Genomic DNA, 17,811 nt, shown 5'->3' on the forward strand with positions numbered 1-17,811 from the left:
AATACATCATTTTATCTGAGCCTCGTATGGATGAGCAGTTTTCAGCAGCAGTAGCACTGTTTATATTTTGCACCAGAACATTCTTTGTTGCCCTGCATTGCACCACCTTCCAGTGGAGGCAGCCAGAATGTATCCCCATATTGCCATTTTTCTCACAGGGGGCAAAATTGCCTGTGGCTGAGCATCACTGATCTAAATAAGAAAAGATTTAGGCAATATTCTTGTCAACATTGAGCCAAATTATTTTTGAAACTTGTCTTTATTTTTGTTAAATAATACATATATTGCTATAGAAAGATGAGGGGAAAACGACAATTCATAGGAAATAATATTCACCCCAAATCTCACTTCTTAGAGATTACTGCTATACCATTTTGATACATAGTCTCCCAGATTTTAAAAGTACGTTTGTGTGGGTTACTTATGAAGGTGTATGTATACATGTGTGAATAGACCTGAGGGTCTGTAAATGCGTGTCTTTTGTATGACAAAGAAAGGTCATACCATATTCAGCAACATACAGCTAAGTTCTGTAGTGCTATTTACCCAGGTAGCATTATGAAATATTGGGAATTGGTATTCTACATTTCAGTGAGTTTGGCAGATTATTAATTTTTTTTTTTAACTTTTAACATTTTTTACTCCCAAGATTATAAGAAGACTAAAAAAAAATATTTTTGGTGGGAGTGGTTTTGGTTACCAGGACAAATCGTTTTGGAACTTGGACTGCTTTTATTTGCAGGATACAGTGACAGAGCCCTTTCCCAAATTTGCTTCAGGAAAATACTGGCATTAGATCCACCTGGGAAAACAGTCTAGAGTTGTCAGTGTCGTAAGACACTTCAAAAAAGGGTCACAATCTACTAGAAGGTGGTGAAAAGTTAGTGTTTACATTTTTTTTTTAACATTTATTAGTGTACTCCTTTATCTTTTCATCATGTTATATTTTAACACTAAGTAGTAATGTACTTGCAAGGAAATCCATTAATTGTCATTCTACAGTCCTGGAACTCTAAATTCTCAAAATTTCTTACTAGTGCTGTTTGGTGTGAAAATAAGCACTGTAACCTACTCTGTAAACAAATCCTTAGTCACTAGCATAATACTGATGATTCTCAAACTTTTTGGTCTCAGGGCCCCTTTACACTCGTAGTATTAAGAATTCCAAAGAGCCTTTGGATTATATGAGTTGCATCTGTGGATATCTACTGTATTCTTAATTAAGATCAAGAAATTTTAAAATACATTGCATTTAAAAATTATAACTAGCCTGCTTCCTTCTCTCTGCCTGCCTCTTTGCCTACTTGTGATCTCTGTCAAATAAATAAATAAAATCTTTAAAAAAAAAATTATAACTAAGCGCTTGTTATAGTAGAAAATTATAAATACTGAAATTATTATTAATGAGATTTTTTAATGAAATAATGAAAAGAGTAATAGTAGTGTTCTTCATTTCCTTGTATCTCTTCAGTGTCTGGCATAATTGAAGATAACTGGATTCTCATCTGCTTCTGCACTTAGTGTGTTGTGTTAGCACATATAATGTAGTCTTTGGAAAATTCCACTACACATTCCTGAAATTTAAGGCAGAATACATCTTAGTATTATTATAAACATAGTTCTGACCTTGGGGGTTCCTCCTGGGGATCCTAGATGGCACTTTTGAGAGCTCCTTCTTTATACTGTTAATGTACACACTTGATGCACCATCCAAGAAATAGCTCAAGTGGAGAACTTTAAGAATGGAGTATTTGCCTTGCAGTAGAGAGTGTAGACTGAATTTAGACTGTGCATCTCTCTCAGGTGAATTTACAGGGGACCACTTTGGGAGAGATAGATTTGTGTTACTATATTTGTACTTGGACTTCACTGAAAGCATTATCAAAATACTTTATACATATATATGTGTATATATATAAATATAATTGGTAAACTATAATCCTTTCATGACTTTGATTTTGCAGGTATTTTTTTCATTGCAGCTACTCTAAAAATTTGTGATGATCATCAGTAGGAAAAGAATTTAATTTCTAGAAGTATTTTACTACCATCTGTTTCAAGATCATTCTAACTTTATCTATATAATCTAAAGTAGAACTATATATGAAATGAAATATGGCACCAACTTGTTTCATGTTCTCTTGAAATATTCAGTCTTTTAGTTCTAAATATGCATGCAAGATTTAAAGCTGGGAATGATATAATTGCCTCATAATTCCTTCCCCCCCTATCTCTTTCGCATTGATCTTTAAACTTTTTTGGTTATATACCTTATTGGGAAGAAATCTGAGCATATATCTCCAAATGATGCATTTGTGAATTAAGTTTATTTAGAGCTGTCTATGTAATGTATATATTTATATTGTGTATACTGTATTTTTATAATGTGCATAGTCTTAAACGTATGCAAAAATATAAATTGAAATATTAAAAAGATGAAATGAGGTTTAAAATTTTGATGTTTAATAACTATAAAATACCATTATTGATAGCATAATTGAATATACATGATTATATTTTATAACTTTGGTTTAACCTTGATTTCCCTTGATTTGGGTCTGAGTTCGGTTTATTTTAGAACTTGGCTTTAATGTTCCTGATAGCTGAAAAGAAACTTACAACATTATGTAAATCCAAGTGCAGGAAGTGTATTCACTAATGGTATTTATTTTCACTCCATCCATCAATTACATAAACGTTTCTGTTGACACATTATGACTGGTAAATTCCATCTTCTGCTTTCAGTGTGTTGTTCTTGTACACTATTGTAACATTTTTCATTTTTACATTTTTAACCAATGAGATCAAAGCCTATTGAAATGCTTCATTTGGAAGATGATACTTCACCTGCATTTCAAGTTGGTAAAAGTGGTCAACATGGTATTTCAGCCTTCATCTGTTCTTGAGTCCAGACTTGGTCTACCTAATTCAGAGAGCTAATCTATTTTCTGGGCCAGGGAAAGGGGGAGGAGAAGCTGTCCTACGGCTTGCTTCTGCTGTTCAGAATATTGTAAATCATAAATTCATTTAACTAGTTATTGTGTACAGTGATAATGGTCATTTCTTCAGCTCAGATGTAATTCAAAAAGAAGTTTTAATATTTAGATGGGGAAGCTAGCACTCTTGATGGGTTGTACTGCTATCTTCTTTGGAGAACATGCTTTTGTACCCATTGATGGCTGAATCCTGTTGATGGTCCTTGGGTTTTTGGGTTTGTTTGTTTTTCATTCACATCATCCCTTTTATTTCACCACCACCAGTTGATTTTATTACAATCACTGTGTTCTGTCTCTTCATCTGTCCCACATACCTCTCCTGGATAATCTTTATTCTGCATCTTTATACATCAGATTATATCTTTGTTTCATGCTCACGATTTGGGAACTTGCTTTAATCACTTCTAGTGTCATTTATTTACTCATTCTCTTCTTTGAATAACCTTTTTCCTGCTTTACCTGTCCTAAGAGAATAATTGACTTTCTTCAGACTTTTCAGCTCAATCCTCGGTAAGAAAGAACTTTTTTATATAGGCATATACAGAAGAACATATGCCTTCATGTGAATTTATAAATAACCCAAGTGAACTTTTAAGAAGCAATGCTTACCTTTACTGTGTATATATCCTCTTTATTTATATGCTTACCTTTACTGTGTATATATCCTCTTTATTTTGCTGTGTTTCATTTTTTGAAATGCTGGTCATGAGCCGCTGAATTGATTTTAGACTCACAAATAGATTATAGCCCAGAGTCTAACTGTTTCATTGTTCTTTCTTCAAAATTGTTGACCTTCAATTTTGAGTCTTTGAGGTTCTTTCCTCCCTCATTCTTTTGTAAACTTTTTTGTGCCATAGAGCCTTTGTACTGATTTTAATCTTTCTCTGGAATGCTCTTTCTCTAATCTTTCTCTGGAATGCTCTTCCTGGAACGCCCTAAAGCAACTATATGGCTAGTTCCCTTTTTTATCATTTGGCTCCTAGCCCAAATGTCATTGACACTTCAGAGAGGCCTTCTGTGTTCACACAAACCACAGTTAGCCGTTTCTTCACTTGATAGCACATCACCCTCCTTTATTTTCTTTATGCCATTTACTATATCTGAAATTAATTATTTGTGTTTTATTATCTGAATTCTTCATACACTGTCCACACCTTCCAACCTGAGTATGGGTTTCACGCAGACAGAACTTGTGTGTCTTACTTACTGCTATATCCCCAGCCGCTAAAGTACTGTCTGGCACCTAGAGTAGGTGCCCAAATAGTTGGGTTAATGAGTAGCCCTTGATTACTTTTTCATGTTCTGGAAACCAAGTGTTGCTTTACTCCTGTAAAATTGATACAGTAAATAAGCATGATTCATGGGTAGCACGTAGTATTTAAGTTTTCATGTACATCTTGTCTAATATATGTAATGGTTAGTAGCATTAACGGTTGGTCAAGTGTGAAGGAATTCTTAACCCCTGCTCTGCCTACATTAAAGTGTTCTCTCATTTAATCCTCACAACTCCGGAAGAGGAGGTGGTATTATCCTAATTTGACAGATTAAGGGACAGAGTCTCACAAGTAGGTAACGTGCCTTGAGGCTGTGATTTCATCTTCCCCAGTGTCCTTGCTCTTAACTAGAACCCTAGTCTGCCTCTGTGCCCTGAGGGTAAAAATCTTCTGCAGGGAACTTGATATAGTAAGCATTCTTATCATTATGGAATGCTTTGGGTTCAGTAAGGTATTTAGAGTAAAATTAACAAGGTATGTAAACATCATAATTAACTTATAGAATGTCTATTGTCATCAATTCAGAATCTTTTTTTTTTTTGATAAGCATTTTCTTTCTTTCCATATAGTTTGTGGAGAAGTTTCTGTTGGAGAGGAAGAAGGTGAAGGAGAAACTGGTTGGATTGAAGGCGCTGCAATCCTCTTGTCAGTAGTGTGTGTGGTATTAGTAACAGCTTTCAATGACTGGAGTAAGGAAAAACAGTTTAGAGGTTTGCAGAGTCGAATTGAACAAGAACAGAAGTTCACGGTCATCAGGGGTGGTCAGGTCATTCAGATACCTGTAGCTGACATTACTGTTGGAGATATTGCTCAGGTGAAATATGGTAAGTAAACAACGAGCAGTACCTCTTAGGCTAGAGGTAAAGTTCCTGTAATCCTGTTGGCAGTTTAGTATACCATTGCTTTTTGTTTCAGGCGATCTTCTTCCAGCTGATGGCATACTGATTCAAGGCAATGATCTTAAAATTGATGAAAGCTCATTGACTGGTGAATCTGATCATGTTAAGAAATCTTTAGATAAGGATCCCTTACTTCTATCAGGTATGAACTTCTTTCTTATCTTTGCACTTTTTTCTCTTCCATGATTGTATCCCGTTGTCAGCAAACACAGTTTCTCTAAGAGCCTACAACTGAAGGATTCTGTATTTTATGTTAGCTTCCCCTATAATCCTTAGGGACTTTTTTTTCTAAGTTGGCAGAGATACTAGAGATCTTTGAATCCAGAGCCCTATTTTACAAATGAGGAACCTAAGTTTAAAAAAAAAAAAAAAAAAAAAATCCAAATAAGAGTTTTTGAGTCGGTGTTAGTGTAGTGATAAAAACTGAAATATAAGCCTAATGATTTCTACTTTTCTACTTTTCTGCATTATGTTAATTCTTTCGGCCTGTTGATGTATAAAATTAAAGAATGATTGTTTTTAAAGCAAATGAATGAATTTCCTTTGATGTACTACCAAAGACAGGTTTTTGGGTTTTGTTGGGTTTTTTAATTCTTTTTTAAGAACTGATATAGTCCTTAAAGTTTATCTAATCCGACTCCCTCATTTAACTGCTGAGGAATAAGTCTGAGATCTAAATTATTTATCAAAGATTACATGACTGATCAACGGCAGGCCTAGCAGCGGCACACATCTACTAGGGAGAATGAATTTTCACGTAGGTAAGACGTGCTGAGAACAAAGAGTAGGATTTGTACAGGTTAAGGGCACTGTTTGAAATGGGGACGTGGCCATCTACCTGGGAGGCTCTCCTAACAGTAACTGTGGTAGCTTGACCTGAGGTTAATTGGAAATGAAAGGGAAGGGATGGTGGGAAAATTTGCATGCAGCCTTCTAAAATGTTGAATGAGGGGGAGCCCCACAGTCTCACACTTGACTCCAAAAGCATGCCAGTTCTTTCACATTTGATTTCCAGGTTTTTACTCTTAATTTTCTAATATTCTTTATAGAATTTATAAAATTGCCTCTAAGATCATTGTTTATATATGTTTGTTAGACTGAATTATACTGGAGCTTGGAGTGCACAGAATGTTGCCTGTTTGTCTTCTATTACCATTTTCAGGTGTTAATGAAATGCTAACATTTTACACATCGTAAGGAGATTTCTGCCGATTTAACTATGTAATAATTTGGCAGCTGTAATCGTTCAGTTCTTCTCGGTGAACCTTATATTTTAATTGGTTGAACATGGTTTTACTGAAACCAAAGTCAGACTGGTGACAAGTCATTTAAGTCAAAGCCACAACTTCCGGGCATATACTTCAGTGTAACTATTACCTTTTTAAGATTTGCAAATATGTGCCTAAAACGCTGATTGCAAAACATCCCACCACTAAAAATCAGAGTAATTACATAAACATCATTATTAAAGGGTAGAGGTCCTAGTTATAATATAGACTTTCTTCTTAAGAAAAATCTTGGGATTTGTATACCTTCAAAATTCTGCACTACCAAGAACGTCCTGTTTGGTTTTTACTTTACATGGGTATGCTTGTAATACATTCCAAGCAGACATATCTTAGATACAGAAGTTTGGTATATTTAAGTACAACGTATACTTAATTTATTCCTTGCTGTAGTTTTAAGAAACTGTAATTGTTAACTGGATAACGTCTGTAGGCTTTCCAAGGACAGGGAAGCAATCTAATCAGACCTTAACCCCCACAGACTGTCTGGGCCAGGGTATTTGGCGAACGAGGCGGTATTCTCTTGCCTTTTTGCCGTATATACTGCCTGGACTTCTGTGTACGTCTAACTTATTTACAGAGTGCTTAGCTCTTCAGGTTGATGTCCTTTACCTGAACTTCAGTCCTTTTCTATTTTAATGGAGATTGCTAGTAAGCTTTGTGTAGACTCAGGTCCGGGACACACCAAGTGTACCACAAGAACTCTGCAAATTTTCCATGGCTAAGAAAAGACCGAAATAACTTTGCAGAGTCCCTTATCGTAATGTGGGTGGGAAAGTTTTTCTCCATTTATTTCCCTATTCCAAAAATGTACTAAAAAACATAAAATGCATTTATTTTTAAATGTCTTCTCATGATGCCGTCCCTCACTGCTGTTCTTGGCTTTTTAAATTTAGATTTTTTTTAAAAGCAGTTATTCAGTTAGCAGTGGGGATATGACCAGAACAAAAACTGTTTACTTTGCCTGAGCACATTAACCACCAGCATCTGATTACCTGTGGTAAGGAGGAATAGAATGTAAAAAAGTTGAAATCTGCCAAAAGCCAGAATCGTTAAAAGAAAGAAATTGCCTTTTACATGTAGAAGTTGCTCAATAAATACTGTTTCACTATCCTGAAATTCATTTCTTGTTTGCTTTGCCTGTTTACTGACAGAGAAACTAATAATCAGTGAAATACTCAGAATATAGAATTTTAAAAGCAAGAAAATCAGGGGCACCTGGGTGGTTCAGTCGGTTAAGCATCCATCTCTTGATCTCTTGAATTCAGGCTCTGTGTTGGGTTCCATGCTGCGTGTGGAGCCTACTTAAAACAACAACAACAAAACAAAGAATAAAAGCAAGAAAATCAAAGGCCTAAAATATTCACATTGGATAAGTTGCCCAGTACTTAGTTGACAAATACAATTTTTTAACTACTGGAATAAGTACTTATGCTTTGTGACATTATTTAGCAAATAACCTTTGTGCGTTGACTTAGCAGATAAAATGGTGATGGGGCAACAGAACCTGCCCATGGGGTTGTAAACTAGGAGATCAAATAAATGTGATAACTGTAAAGAAGGCTTTATTGGGAGTTTAGAAAAAAGAGTTGCTTTTGAAGTCCACTTAAAATTCACAACAATATTACACTAGAGAGATGCGGAGCCTTTTAATTAGGAAAGGTGCAGAGGTAGCTGTACAAGTTGGAGAATGGTCAGCAGACTTACCGGCATTGTAGTAGAATATGCCCTTTGTCCCTTGACCAAGCTGGATTGAATCTTTGTCTTGCCACTTAATTGTTGTATAAGCTTGGGCAAATGTTTAGAAAATAAGAAAAAATAATGCCTGCCAACTTTCAAGATGGTCGTAAGGGATAGTCAGAATACAATCAACATCCCCATTTCTGTTCCATAGCTTTCCGTCATGGCATTTTATGTTAGAGTAATGGATGAAAGGTTTGAAGGGTTGGTTGATCTCAAGGTGAAGACTTTGGATTTAATCCATTAGTTAGCATAGAATCAGAGGTCTTTTGAACCATGAGACATTTGTGAAAAAATTCACATTTTAGAGAGATCAAAACTGATGTCAGGACAAATTGGAAAGACAGACTAACTAGGAGGCTATTGCGGTAATGTAGGCTGACTGGGTTGAAAGCTGGTTTCGGAAGAGATTTGGGTTTGGGTGTGGTAAATAGGGCAATTTGTTGCTGTGGAGTCCTTTTGGTTATAAGCACATTTCTTTTTTAAGCAGTGTGTTTGTCAGAAGTGTCAATAATGATCATTGTAATGATTTTACAATTAAAAATAATGTGTATTCCTTGAACGCCCACAGATTCCAGGCAGTGTGCAAAGGCACTTTACATGGGTGCCTTTATTTGAGTCTTGTTTTTATTAAGGGTAGGTACTCTTATCCTCATTTTATGGGTGAGGAGTTCAGATGTGATAAGCTGACCAATCTCTCATGATACATGAGTGGTGGAGTGCACTTTGAATTCAGATGAAATGGATTACAGAGTTAAACCCTTAAGCCCAAGAATTTAGGTTATTTAATGTCTTATTGAAGTTATCTTACTAAGTACTAGAAATGAAAGACAGTAGGACTAAAGTTTGAAACGTGAAGGTAGGAGGGAAAAAACGAACATTTTTTAAAAAGTACATTTTCTGTTGCTGTAGGTACTCATGTAATGGAAGGCTCTGGAAGAATGGTCGTTACTGCTGTAGGTGTTAATTCTCAAACTGGAATTATCTTTACCTTACTTGGAGCTGGAGGTGAAGAGGAAGAAAAGAAAGATGAAAAGAAAAAGGAAAAGAAAAGTAAGAACAGCAATTTTCTTTGAGAACTGGTATTTGGAAATACAGCAACTGGTTATAAGAACTGGCACAGAAAAAATACACTTCTTTTATGAGGTTTTGATATGAAACGTTCTATAAAAAGTTACTCATTGTAGTACTTTCCAGTGGTAGAATTAGTGGAGTCTCTTCCATTTCCCAATTTTTCTTGTAGACGGCACAGTCCACCAAGGGCTTTTAGTGAATGCATCAGTCCCTTTTACCATAGCCAGACAAATTTAGCATTTCCTCAAACACTTTCATTGGCCTTTATTTTTTCTTTAGTCTTAGTGTCTTTCCATTATTTGAGTAGCAAAGTGAATTAAACTCTCACTTTCAATTTGCTTATCTCTTCTGGTTCTTCAGCCATAACTTTCTTTGTCAACCATATCACATTTTGGTCTCCTTGAGCTTTTCATCTATTTCAAGTTTTCTACTGTTCACATTTTCCCCATCTATACTTAAGTCGGTGGTTTCTGGACATAAGACAAAAGACTTCCCGTTGACACTTACTCTGTTTATTACATTTAGCCCAAAGTATTAGATATCAAGATTTTAGAAATTGGATCTCAACCCATTGTATCTGCTGTCCCTGCAAGTGATCTGTTCTCAGCAAAAATTGATAACCATAGTTTAGCCACAAGCATTTTACCAGAAACTGTCATGGGTAGGGAGACAACTCAGAATTACACAGCTGGAGGCATGTTACTTTTCTTAAAAAGCCCTCCCCATCCTTCTCTAAGTATCTGCTGTACCACCCTTTTCTCCCACTCAGGTTTGCGCCTACACAATTCTTTTTCTTTAGGGTGACAGCAGTTTACTGTGGTTTAGCCACTTGGATTTACTTAATTTTACTTAGGATAGTAAGTCCATATTTCTCTCTTACACATAAGTATTTTGAGATCTTCTAAAATAAAAACCTTGCTGAAATCTTGGTTTGCTTTAACTACAACCACGATTTTAATATTTGGATGTTTTTTGGCTTTCATCTTCAGCTGCAAAATTTTTAGTTCAAACAAAAACATACTCGAAAACTGACTGCACATGAAGGTTAGCAAGACCCCCCATTCTAAGTTCTCTTGCCCCAGTCCTTCGATAGCCCTCTGGAGGCCTCTTTAGGTTTCTTAAGGTGGAGTGGAAGGCAGTTTGAAAACCAGTGATAATGATACCACTTACTCAATACTATGTGCAGTATGTCCTTAATCCTTAAACCCTAGGACATAAAGATGAGAAACCTGCTGAGATGCTGGGTTGCTCCAGGTCAGAGATCTAGTAAGTGGCAAATCAGATCTGCTTGTCTGGCTCTTAACCAGACACTGTGCTGTATCCTAATTTATAGGAGTCAAAGGTCAATGGATCCTATTTAAAAAGGAAGGGGAGTTTGCGTCATGACTTGATTCTTGTTGACCCCACTGTGTCTTTTCTAACAAGCACTATTTTTTCTAAGATCTTATATCTCTTTTTTTATTAAACCAGTCAAAAATATTCCCAGGAATGAACATCTAACTCATTGTCATTGTCTATCCTTTTTGATTCTTGGGGTTGTGGTTTTTTGTTTGTTTGTTTGTTTGTTTTCCTTCATGAAGTGGGGCATTTTTTCCATCTGTGGACGTCAGCCCTTCTCTCATTCTTTTGACTGCTTTGGCTATTACCCAAAGGCAGTTGGGGGTAATCTTTCTCCTTTCCTTCCTAGTCTAGAATGTAGCTGTCTGGTTCCTCTGAACTCAGAGCCTGTTGAAAGTAGCTAGATACTATCTCCTCATCTGTCATGAACAGCTGTTCCCCTCTTCACTCTCCTCCACGTTTCCCAGTTTGAAGATGGCTCTTCTAGATAGAGAAGGTGGGAGAAAAATTGGCTGAATGGGCTCTGCCTCCTTTCTCATTTTCAGTATTACACTGCCTGCTCCAAACAATAGATGTATTCCCTCCTTGATTATTTTATTGCTTTAGATGTTCCCCTGCTTGTTTTCTCCAGATTGAAACTAATTTGCTGAATTGTCTTAACTGGTACTCCTACTGGCCCATTCTTTTCATTCATATTCTAATTTTACTTATTTGCCTCTCCTGTCTTCTATATCTGGTTTTTGCTCCCCGTCCCAACATAGCTCTCCGCTTCCCAACATAGTTCTCCTGTGTGCCTGTTGTCTTCAGGACATGTCTCCCTCCCTCCCTACCCCTGCCCTTTTCTCCTTTCTTAGAATTACATGTGTATTTAGTTTGAGATCTTCAGGTACCATATTTGGGTTCATTGCAGCATATAAAAGAGTAAAGTCTTACGGAGAAATCAAAAAGGTATAGACGCCCCAAATTATTTTGGAGTATTTTCCTTAGTGAAGACCTAGGAAGTTATCGACCCAGCAGGTCATTGCAAGCCAAACGCATTCTATCTGTACAAGCACACACCGTTGTGTAACAATTCTGTTATAGAAATGTGAACTACCTCTGCATAATTCAGCGTGGCTGTCTTTATTTCCTTTGGAAAGCTTTAATTCCCATTTTGTTCCTACAGATAAGAAACAAGATGGAGCTATTGAGAATCGCAACAAAGGTAAGTTCACAAGGAAGAGTACAGTTAGCTTGTTTTCATTATATACAAAAGTATATCTACTATATACTGTATTCATCCAAAAGTAGGATACATGTGGCAGGGGAAATCAACAGGTTATGTTAACTTGGGTTAACTTCCCTTCCTGCTAGTACCTTAGTTAGTCATTTTGCCTTGACCATGGCAATAAGATTTTTAACTGTGATTTGTGGTAGTAAGCTAAGAAAAATCCAGATGTAGATAACTTTCAACTTAAGCACTTCAACTTTTTTAACATTGGTTATTATAATATTGCTAGGAAAAATGTGTAAGAAATAAAATATACAACTGAAATGGTTTCTTGCGCTTACTTAGGTCTGTAAACATGTACTTTTTCTATATGGTTTACGCATAATGTTCTACATTATGGTCACATCCGGGAGGGATTTATAGTGTTTGGAAATGAATTTTATGAAACACAACACGAGGGGAGAGAAATGATTTTGGTATTTAGCTCTTACTTTAAGGATCCCACGTTACTTCTTCTCCCTCATCCCTATTACCTGGCACAACATTCTCAAATCTGGTACAGAGATTCACAACCTAGTATCACTACTGTCTTATTTTCTTTGGCTAGACGTAGATACCCATGCACACACAAAGCCAACTATTTAAATCTTTTCTAGTTTCTATAAGAAACTGATAAGTTTCTAAAATCGTTTCAAAATATTAATAGTTTTGTGTGCGTTAAAAAATGTAGTGAGGTTTTATTTGCTCTTCTATGTAGCGAAAGCCCAGGATGGGGCAGCCATGGAAATGCAGCCTTTAAAGAGCGAAGAAGGTGGAGATGGTGATGAAAAAGACAAAAAGAAAGCAAATTTGCCAAAAAAGGAAAAATCTGTCTTACAAGGGAAACTTACAAAGCTGGCTGTTCAGATTGGCAAAGCAGGTATGATATACAGAAGAAAATAAGGTGTTTTGCTTTTAAGATATGCTGACCTTCTGCTTGAAAATGGCCTTTAGACCCACTTAAGTCTGCAAATTGTTGCTCTGTGAGTAGAAGGGGGTTTAAAAATATTTTCAGTTTTATCCACAGGATACCAGGTCTTTGAGTTTTGCAGATCCTCGTGATGTCATTGCAGCTAAGGGGCTCTTACCCCATCATACATGGAAGGAGCTAGCAGTAAGGGGCGAGATTAGAGTTAGACCGCCCATACTCTCATTTCTGAATTTCTCAGGATTTCTGGGAGCAGTAGAGAGAGTGCTAGTAGTTCTGTTGGTTTCAAAGCAGATTACCCAACTATATTTTATTTTATTTTTTCAAAGGAGTGATTCAAGAGAGAGAGAGAGAATCAGGGAGAGAGTATGTGTGAGGGAGGGGAGGGGAGGGGCAGAGGGAGGGAATCCTCAGTCCTCCCTGCGGAACACAGAGCCTGAGGCAGGGCTCATCTCAGGACCCTGAGATCATAACTTGAGCAGATCAAGAGCCGGAGACTTAATCGACTGAGCCACCTAGGTGCCCCCCAACTTCATTTTAATAAAAAGAAATATCACCACACACTTTGCTCACCTTTTTATTGACTGAAGAAAACAAGATACATGTTTTTCTGAAAATTACACTTAAATTGAATGGATTAGCTGAAGTACCATCCTGGTGAGGCCAAAGTTACTAAATTGCTATCCTCACTAGAAATACCTGTTAATACAACCACTTTGAGGTGGAGAAAAGAAGCAGAAGCAGAGCTCTTAGCTAAAAACATAGCATGCCCTCTCGCAATATCATGTATGTGAAAGAACATGTGGGTAAATCAACATCTACTATTAAAATCACTTAGATTGGGGCACCTGGGTGGCTCAGTCAGTCAAGCCTCTGCCTTTGGCTTGGGTCATGATCCCAGGGTCCTGGGATCGAGCACCATATAGGCTCCCCGCTCAGCGGGGAGCCTGTCGGGGAGCCTGCTTCTCCCTCTCCAGCTCCCCTGTGCTTGAGTTCCCTCTCTCGCTGTCTCTCTGTCATAAATAAAATCTTTAAAAAAAATCACTTAGATTACATAATTCTACTTAGGAGTATGTTGGAAAAAGTGAGGTTTTTGCTCCAGTTCTGAATAAGTTTATCCAGTAGCAAATACTTGCTTTTTGTAATGTGTAGCTAAAGGGTAATACTACCTCAGTTTTGGGAAAGGGGTAATTTAAGGTAATTGGAGTATTAGGTGCAGATATGTGGACTGGTCTTATTTTTCACTACTCGTCTGTAAAAGGCTGACTCGTCGACAAAGTAGGTAAATGGTTTGTAGAACGTGAAGAACTGAGGATAGATAACAATTGAGAGAATTTTTTAAATAAAAAATATAAGGTTGAATATTTAATTCCAAGTCTCCCCATCGATCAGATTTCTACCAGCTTCACATTCAGCAGTAAGCAGTTGCCAGCATATGAAGTACCCATTTATTCTAAGCTTTTGGTATTTCTTTGTCATTACCTGTTATTTTGTCTTAGCTGTAGTAGAAGACCAAAGATACAAGTAAGTCTAGGAAAGAATCATAAACACTTTTCTACCAGTTCTCCTGGGGACAGGGCTATACTTGGAAGCAGAAATTAAATCTGACAATGCCAAACGATGAGTTAGTTGCAAAAAAAAAAAAAAAAAAAAAAAAAAAAGAGGTAACAGTTTCTCAGAGACATTAAAGTAAGTTTTTTCAAACCAGTGGTAATTTCTTCCAGTGGCTAATACGTAACTGACAGTGGGCAGTGTCTGGACTACTGAAATAATGACTTTTTTTTCTTTTTCTTTCTTTCTTTCTTTTTTTTTTTTTTTAATATACGGAAAGGTTTGTTGATGTCTGCCATCACGGTTATTATTCTAGTATTATATTTTGTCATTGATACATTCTGGGTTCAGAAGAGACCATGGCTTGCAGAGTGCACACCAATTTACATACAGTATTTTGTAAAGTTCTTCATTATTGGAGTCACGGTTCTGGTGGTTGCGGTTCCAGAGGGTCTCCCCCTGGCCGTCACGATCTCCCTGGCTTATTCTGTCAAGGTAAGCAGAAAACAGTAAAGACGATTTACTAAGTTTAAGGTTTTAGTTGGTGGAGAAAATTGACACCTGGGGTGCCTCTTTTCTTTCTGATTCTGAAAGTAGGAGTCTTCCAGAAATGCATAGTCTCCTTTAGAAATGCTGTGACAGGTCCTGCCCCTGCCCAGAGTTGAGGGTCTCTCACACTTCGGGACGTGTATGTTTTCTCGCAGACAGCCTTGACCCAAATTGAGCACAACCCTGCTAGACAGAGTCTAGCTTAAGTTTCACAGTATGGCACCTTTGTGGCAAGTCACATCACCTCCCTTTTCCCCATCTGTAAAATTAAAGGAAGAATGCATAGCATTGACCTGTAGGAACACAGCATAGAGACGTCTCTTAAGTCCAGCCTTCTCGGGCCTTCTTGTTTCCACTCTTCTGCCCTCTTCACAACAAAGCCAAACTCCTGCAGTAGGCGGACCCCTGTTCCTGGAGTAGGATTCAGCTCTATCATTTCCTTGTGTAAAATGCCAGTGACTTCTCGTCACACTTACCAAAAAAACCCAAGCTTCCTCTGGCCCACAGGGCCCAGCCAGTGTGGCCCTGCGGACCTCTCGGTGCTCCTCTGGTCCAGCCTCCCCAGCCCCCTGACATTTGTCACATAGTCCAGGGCCCACTCGCTCTGCCTGTGAATCACCGGCTCTTCCTCCACTCAGTCTCTTCTGGCGTCAGTTCCCAGTTTCCGAGTAGAATGCTGAAAGCGAGCTTTGATTCCTTTGCTCACTACGGTTTACCTGAAGTTGTAATCTGGTTGAAAATTACTAATTTATTTTAATTAATTTTGTATCTTACATGGAAAAGGTGAATTGGATTTTTCAAAAAGGTTTAGCTTTTGGGGCAGTTTTGATCTTTCAAAATGGCTTTGCGGGTAAAATCATATTTAACAGGCTGAATACCGCTCTTGTCAGTTTTCTGGTGTCAGATCAGCAGTTCTTAAGTAGTATTCCTGATAGTACTCCTGATGGCGCTGAGCCGCATGAAGAGTCACGGTTTCCGCTGGCGCCCTCTGATCCTCCGAATTCCAGTGTCTTATACAGTTAACCTGTCAAGGATAAGAATATTTTTTGCTTACTGTTTCTTTTCTTTTCAGGCATTTAACATTTTCATTTCAAATGGCAGATGTTTCAGTATGATGAAATACAGTGTAATACCTGTTTCTCTTTTTTTTTTTTTGATGTTTTGAAATAATTAGAAGTAATTGGGAGAAACAGTTTTATCATTTTATCAATACTGTCCTTTCATCCTCAGTAGTCATCAATGACATTAATTTTTCAGTGGATCAAAAAGATATAGGCAGAATTAATTTACATTCATAGGAAATGAATAAGAGCATTTTAGCTGCTGTTCTTTAATCTCTTTATTAAAAGTGTTTAGCCCAAATGTTACCACTTAACATTGTTCTTCTTCTTGGAGGTGTGTAGTCTTTCTGGATCCTTTATTAGTACTTTGTGAAATGGAGCACATTTTTTTTTCCACTGTAGAACTTTATTCTTTTAATCTTCAATATTCATGCAAATCACAAGTAATATGAGAGGTACACCTCTTCCCCATATTTATTTCTTCAAAGGAACCAGTTTCTGCAGTATCTTGCGTATCAGTAGTCACAGGCCACGCTTTGTAAACTAGCTCTGTAGTTTCTTAACCCAGTCTACATTTTTGATAATGAATTATCAAGCATTTTAACTTAAATGCCTTTGGGGCTACTGTGAAAACTCTCGGAGTTTTTTAGAGACTATTTTGTTCTTATAAATAAGAGGAAGAGATTATCCTAAGGATGAGAATGCCAGGTGTATCAGCATATGGAAAAGATAAAAATGACCCATTCTGGGTCTATCTCAGTCTATTATCTCAGTCTATCGGAGTAAAAAAAAAAAATTAGACAACTGTATGCCTACCAGCTCTGTATTTTAACTGATAAAAGCTACTCTTTCCTTGGTGATTTGTCTTCCATCTTACAAGGAGAAAATTTAATCCTTAAAGGTCATATGCTTTTACGATGCCATAAGTACCTCTGTAAGTGGAATACAGATTGTCATTGCTCTTACATAAGGTGAAGACACTTCACAGAAGCTTTTGGAGGCGTACAGTCAACATAATTTGCATATGAGTACACGTATCTGTATTCATGTACAAAATTGTGTTGTGCATTGGTTAAAAAAAAATGTAACCCCAGAAAGCTAATTTGCTCTTCAGCTTATTCAAATAGGTCAAATATACTAAAATTCTTCCAGTATTAAATTTATAAATGCTTTATAATGTATATCTGTGTATAGCTGGGAGTTTTAATTCTTAATTTAAAGTACTTTACAATTTTATGTAATCAAGTGATTGGTTTTGTATGTAGCTTAACTAGATTGGGTTTTTGTTGTTGTTTTTTTTTTGTCTCTATAGAAAATGATGAAAGATAATAACTTAGTAAGGCATCTGGATGCTTGTGAAACCATGGGAAATGCTACAGCTATTTGTTCAGATAAAACAGGGACATTGACAATGAACAGAATGACGGTTGTTCAAGCTTACATAAATGAAAAACACTATAAAAAGATCCCTGAACCAGAAGCTATTCCACCAAATATTTTGTCCTATCTTGTAACAGGAATTTCTGTGAATTGTGCTTATACATCAAAAATATTGGTAAGGTTTCTTTAATAATTAATTTGTATATGAAAATTAATTTTTATATAATAATAGATTATGTGTAGCTCTTCAGACCTACCTTAATTATATATAAATTGGAGAACTGAATGTGTTAAGTTTTTAGAAGTTACATAAGTTAGATAATGTATGTAAGTTTCTGTAATACAATTTGTGTCACAAGTAAGACTTGTTGATCAACTTACACCTTGTTTACTTGCATTTTCCTCCTCCTGTATTTTGAATTTCCTGTGTTCAGAAACTCTCAAGCCTTATAATAAGTTCTTAATTTTAAATTCTTACTAAATTTA

At 36.7% G+C, this 17,811-nt stretch overlaps 1 protein-coding gene across 3 annotated transcripts in view; it reads left to right on the plus strand.

Moving 5' to 3' along the window:
- Positions 1-17,811, plus strand: part of ATP2B1 (ATPase plasma membrane Ca2+ transporting 1) — a 128,406-nt gene that overhangs the window by 77,343 nt on the left and 33,252 nt on the right. For all 3 annotated transcript variants that reach the window (XM_046013878.1, XM_046013876.1, XM_046013877.1), the window contains exons 4-10: positions 4,840-5,094; positions 5,186-5,311; positions 9,108-9,248; positions 11,773-11,811; positions 12,575-12,736; positions 14,616-14,830; positions 17,258-17,500. In XM_046013878.1, coding sequence (XP_045869834.1) covers positions 4,840-5,094; positions 5,186-5,311; positions 9,108-9,248; positions 11,773-11,811; positions 12,575-12,736; positions 14,616-14,830; positions 17,258-17,500 — 1,181 coding nt within the window. The remainder of the gene's footprint in view (positions 1-4,839; positions 5,095-5,185; positions 5,312-9,107; positions 9,249-11,772; positions 11,812-12,574; positions 12,737-14,615; positions 14,831-17,257; positions 17,501-17,811) is intronic.

Source organism: Meles meles, chromosome 7 (assembly GCF_922984935.1).
Source record: "Meles meles chromosome 7, mMelMel3.1 paternal haplotype, whole genome shotgun sequence".
Taxonomy (NCBI): Eukaryota; Metazoa; Chordata; class Mammalia; order Carnivora; family Mustelidae; genus Meles; species Meles meles.